General features: G+C 51.8%; 1 protein-coding gene across 1 annotated transcript; it reads right to left on the bottom strand.

Annotated features, from left to right (window-relative positions):
• Positions 1-4,324: 4,324 nt before the first annotated feature.
• Positions 4,325-5,316, bottom strand: LOC136013410 (olfactory receptor 2AT4). Its single transcript, XM_065677171.1, is given in 2 exon segments — positions 4,325-5,056; positions 5,059-5,316. Coding segments are annotated over 2 exon segments (990 nt in total).
• Positions 5,317-5,654: the final 338 nt, after the last annotated feature.

The raw sequence follows: 5,654 nt of genomic DNA, 5'->3' as shown, positions 1-5,654 counted from the left end.
CTCTCCTCTCCTCTCCTCTCCTCTCCTCTCCTCTCCTCTCCTCTCCTCTCCTCTCCTCTCCTCTCCTCTCCTCTCCTCTCCTCTCCTCTCCTCTCCTCTCCTCTCCTCTCCTCTCCTCTCCTCTCCTCTCCTCTCCTCTCCCCTTTCTTCTTCTCCTCCTTCTCCTCCCCCAGCCCCCTGGGTCCTCTCCTCTGCCCTCCTACCAGCATCAGACTGGAACAGGGCAAGTTCAGGTTGGAGATAAGACAGAAGCTCTTCCCTGTGAGGGTGCTGAGGCGCTGGCACAGGGTGCCCAGAGAAGCTGTGGCTGCCCCATCCCTGGCAGTGCTCAAGGCCAGGTTGGACACAGGGGCTTGGAGCAAGCTGCTCCAGTGGAAGGGGTCCCTGCCCGGGGCAGGGGTTGGGGCTGGATGGGCTTTAAGGTGCCTTCATCCCGAACCATTCCATGTTTGTGCGTGATTCTGTCTCAAGGCAGAGGCAGGCAGGGAAGACCGAGGATTTCATGGAATCAACCAGGTTGGAAAAGCCCTTTAAGCTCATCCAGTGCAACCGCTCCCAGTACTGCCAAGGCCACCCCTGCCCCATGGCACTGAGGCCTCGTCTCCACGGGGTGTGAGCCCTTGCAGGGCCGGTGCCTGCAGCCCTGCCCTGGGCAGCCTGTTCCAATGCCTGAGCACCCTCTGGGGCAGGAATTGTTCCTCAGCTCCATGTAAACCTGCCCTGGGGCAGCTTGAGGCCGGTCCCTCTTGCCCTGTCTCTTGTCGTGGCCGCTGGAAGTTGCCCAGCTCCCGGTGGGGTTTGCAGCTGGGTGGATTCCCAAGGAAGGAATGGGGAAAGCCACCGAGCAGGGAAGCTGCAGTAAAGCCTCGCTTGGGAATGGCTTCCCAGCTGTTCCCTGGGCTCCCTGGGGTTTGGGCCATGGGCTTTCACTTCTTCTGTGTACAAAAAAGCCCTTTCCCCCCCTGGCCCTGCCTGTTTCCGACCTTCACAGCATCATGAATACAGAGCAAATGTCATGGAGCAATCCAGGAGTGAAGGAATGCAGGCAAAGGCAGAGAAATCTGTGCCAAGAGCAGAGGGAGAAGGCAGATACTCGTGTCCCCAAGCGCTGCTGGTGCAAACAGCTCAAACACGGTGTTAAAGCACCAAGGGGATGATGAACTCACGCTCCGGCTCCTGGGATCTCTGCTCTGATGTGTCCTGGTGGAGCAGCTGGGTGATGGGGGCCCTGCCTGCACATAGACCCACGTCTCAAGCCGCGGTTCCTATTCTGTTCAATAATAAATGAAGATGTGCATTGCTCTGCTGCAGATGCGACATTCCCAACCCAGATTCCTGGCTCTTCAATCCATAAACAGCCTTGGCAACCTCCCGGCTTTGTGTTTCCCTGCTGTGATGCTGCAGGAAGATCCCCTGTGAGCTGACCAGAACTGATCCGATTGAAAGAGAGAAGAAGAGTCCAGCCCAGTCACTCTGATGCATGCCAACATTTCCAGGTGCGGAACATCCCACATGGAGAAACACAAGAGGCAGGATGACTTACCCGGGAATAGGGCTCTGTTTTCCATGTTGGCTATGGAGGAGCTCAGCTGCAGCGCTTGGCTGATGGATGGGAAAGGGGGGATGTCAGCTCAAGGAGACAGGGGATGCTGCTTGTGGTACTCAGGGGCTTCTTTGGAGGCTTTTGAGTGTCCCCAGCAAGCATTGTGCTTTGTAGTGGGGAAGAAGGCGCATGAGGGTACCCTTGGGTGCCTTCTCCATAGATCGTGGTGGTGGGTGTGGAAAGCTGTCATAGGATGATGGAATGGTTTGGGATGAAGAGGGAAGAGCTTCTGCCTAAGAGCTCAGCTCAGTCTCCCCTCGGGCAGGTTCAAGCCATTCCCCTTGGCCTGGCCCTACAGGCCCTTGTCCCAAGCCCCTCTCCAGCTTTCCTGCAGCCCCTTTAGGCACTGGAGCTGCTCTCAGGTCTCCCCTTCAGGAGCCTTCTCCAGGCTCCATTCAGCAAACCAGTGCTCAGAGGCTGCAGGTTCTGCTGCTCAGTGTAACGCTTGTTCTTGTTTTTCTGTTCCAGATAAACCAGAGATGAAGGTTTGGAGCAGAAAACGCGTTATGTGAATGCAGTGTCTTGTAAAAGGCAGCTGCGTGACCCTCTGGATGCGAGTATGATGCTGTTGCTGCTGATAACAAATAATAGCAGCTGGGAACGGTTCCTAGCTGGTAGGTGAAATTATTACATTGCCAAAGGTGATGAATGAGGGAAGTGGAGGAAGCTTTTGCCTCCTGCCTTGGTAGTTCTATTCTATAATGTTATTCAGGACGCCGGCTCTAACCCTCTGTACCCTGCGTGCTTTGACCTTGCCCTTGAATGCAGATGCTCAGCCAGGAGAAGAGAAGGTTCCGGGGTCAGCATCCCACCCCTGTGGCCGCAGGAGCTGGTTTCCACCATTACTTGTGGTTATGAGCCGTCCCCCAGGACCACCATGGGAATTTCATGGCAACCGGTTGCATCCTATCCACTGGCTCTGCAGGAAACCCAAATACATCCTTTCTCCATGGTTTAATAGTTCTTTTCCTGATGACTAGCCAAGGGAAGAGCTCAGCATTCCCCATTTCCTCACAGACCATGTGCTTCCTCTGGATTGGAATGATTTGTTAATCCCTTCCCAGCATCCCATCCCAGGGCTTTGGGAGGCGTTTCCAAGCTGTAGATGAATAAGGATGAGTTGGAAGATACCCTTCTGGGCTTGAGCATCTCCACAATGCTGGGCTCTGCACCGTTCCCTGCTCAATGCTATGGCTGTTTCCTCTCATTGAGGCACTTGGAAAAGCAATGCGATCAAAATAATAGCTAAAATCCATATATTTAGGGCTTTTTTTCTTGGGAACAGAACGACTTGTCGAGAGGAGTAAACCAACCCTATATATATCAGGAGGGGATGCTGGAAGCGTTAGGTGGGGATAATCTCTGCTTGATGATGGTGCAGCCAATACAGGATTATTCCATTGAGTTTTTCTGATTACTCTCCAAGAAGAATATTAAAACATAAAGGGGTTTTGGGGGAAAATCATGGCAATAGTGAAAAGTTTGGGAACTGTTACAGTGAGAGCCTCTGAGCAGTCGTTTCACAAGGAAGAGTTGGATCTTCTCGCCTGTGAATTCACCCGGGCAGCACGGATCTGATCTGGCATCAGACACAAAGCGAAATAGTGGGAAATGAGTAACAACAAAGTGGAAACAAGGATTAAATATAAGAGTAAGAAGAAAAGGATATTTGTTGGGCATCGTGAGTGGTTCTTTGCTGCCAAACACTTTGTTAGGAGGGGATTTCCACTGAAAACTCCACTCTAGTTGGCCTAGAAGTGATGGAGCTTTGTGCGGTCCCAGACCCAAAGGCCCCACTGGACAAAGTCGGGTCCAGGGGTAGGTTAATGATCCATGGTGCTCACTCTCTAACACAGTCTAATCCTGGGAGTCCCCATAGCTCATTAGGGACCTCTAGGTCCCTTGGAAGCTCTTCAGGCACCTGAACTTGGTGTGGTTCTTAATGCTTCTGCAAGATCCCTAGTGGAAACCTCTTTCTCAACACGTATGTAGGCCTCCTTTCATGGGGACAGGGATCAGTGCTGGGTTTTCACATGCTAATGGACACACGGGCATCTCTGTTCTCATCTGGACCCCATGCTGCCTCCTCATGTGGGGCAAGAGCCTTTGCCTGAGCATGGTGGCCACTTTAGGCAACCAAGACGATGCCATGCTAATGTCTTCAGTGCCTCTTACAAGCTCATAGCTCCTGCTTGCACGATGATGATGGAGAAGATGCTCTGCACACTGGGGACTCCTGCGGTGGGAGTCTCATGATTCTGTGATTGATCCTCACCCAGGAGTAACAGCCCAGGGTCACCTCTATCACTCGTAGGGCAAATAACTCCATCCACCCTGAAAGTGTTGAATGGAGGAATCAAAATAACACATCCTCCATGGTGCAATGGGGAGGGCGATGTGTAAAGAAAGGTGCCGCCGCTCTAGTTCAGCTTTATTCGGTGCATTTCTACCCTTATTTAGTGCGTTTTCACTTTTATTTAATGCTTTCACAGCTTTATTTAGTGCATCCATGGTTTAGTCACTGAAGGATAGAAACTAAAGAAGAAAATGATAAATTTCACAGCAACTCTACTCAAACCTTCACAGAAATAGGCTGAAACACATTAACATGAGATATAGCACAGCTCGAGGAAGCAGAACTCCAAAGATGATGATATCTTAATGAACCAGAGGGCTCCAGTAATAAATAGCACGAGGCTTCCACACTTCCACCCATTTATTTTACCCAAATAAATCAAACTTTATAGAAAGGGGAGAGATTTTCTGGAAAATGGACTTTTTAACAGCAGATTTGACCTCCTTGTTGCGTAAAGTGTGAATGATGGGGTTTAGCAAAGGAGTCGAAATAGAGGAGACAACGTTGCTCATGATGTGGACATCAGCAGGGATGTCCGCTCTGTAGGACACATAAACCACGGTGATGGAGGAGTAGCAAGTGCCTACCACGAGCAGATGGGAAGTACACATTGAAAAGGCTTTCATGCGTCCTGCTTTGGAGTTGATCCTCAGTACAGAGAGGATGATGTGGACGTATGAGATGGTAACAAGCAACAGAGGGACAATTGACACCGTCATAGTGATGGAGAACCCCAAGAAGTTCTGGAAGTCGGCATTGGAGTCCAAGCACGATGCTTGTACCACTGCCAGGTGGTCACAGAAGCAGTGGTGAAGCCTGGTTGTGTGCCCATAGGCTAGTTGAGACGTCTGCGCAATGACGGGCACGGGGATGAGCAGCGCAGTGATCCAGGCACTTGCTGCCAGTTGGATGCTCATTCTGCTGGTCATCTTGGCTGGGTAATAGAGGGGCTTGCAGATGGCTTCATAGCGGTCATAAGCCATGACCATGAGGAGGAGCGCCTTGGTCACCGTCAGGGAGTGAAAGCTGTACATCTGCAGAAAGCAGCCCTGAAAGGAGGTGGTTTTAGTGTTGGCCAGGAACATCAGCAGCATTTTGGCAGCAGCAGCAGCATTTTGGGGATGGTGGTGGTGGTGAACAGCACGCCTAACACAGAGAGGTGGAGCAGGAAAAAGTACATGGGTTTGTGGAGCGTGGGGTCTACCACAACCACAGTGATGATAACGGCATTACCAGCCAGGATCAGCAGGTAGAATAGCAGGAACACAATGAAGAGCAGGGGCTGGGAACCCTGGAGAGCTGGAAACCCCACCAAGAAAAAGACTTTGGTGGAGGCATTGCTGCTGCAGCTTTCCATGGTGGGGCTGGGCAAAATGCCTGCAAGGATGAAGAGGCAGTAAGGGTACAGGGTGCAGGAAGACATTTGTCTAAAGAGCTTTGCAGAGGTTCTGCAAGGAAAATCCGTGTTGGATGAGCTCTCACAGAGCTGAGCACACTGCGAGCCATGGCTCGTTCCCTCTTGTCTCTAACCCACACTTAAGATGATTTGAATTCACTTTTGATGATGCTGGAGCAGCTCTGCTCTGGAGCCAGGCTGAGAGAGCTGGGCTGGGGCAGCCTGGACAAGAGAAGGCTCCTGAAGGGGAGACCTGAGAGCAGCTCCAGTGCCTGAAGGGGCTGCAGGGAACCTGGAGA

This window comes from Lathamus discolor, chromosome 4, assembly GCF_037157495.1.
Source record: "Lathamus discolor isolate bLatDis1 chromosome 4, bLatDis1.hap1, whole genome shotgun sequence".
NCBI lineage: Eukaryota > Metazoa > Chordata > Aves > Psittaciformes > Psittacidae > Lathamus > Lathamus discolor.
Note: the sequence above shows the minus strand (reverse complement) of the source record. Positions and strands in the feature narration are given on the sequence as shown.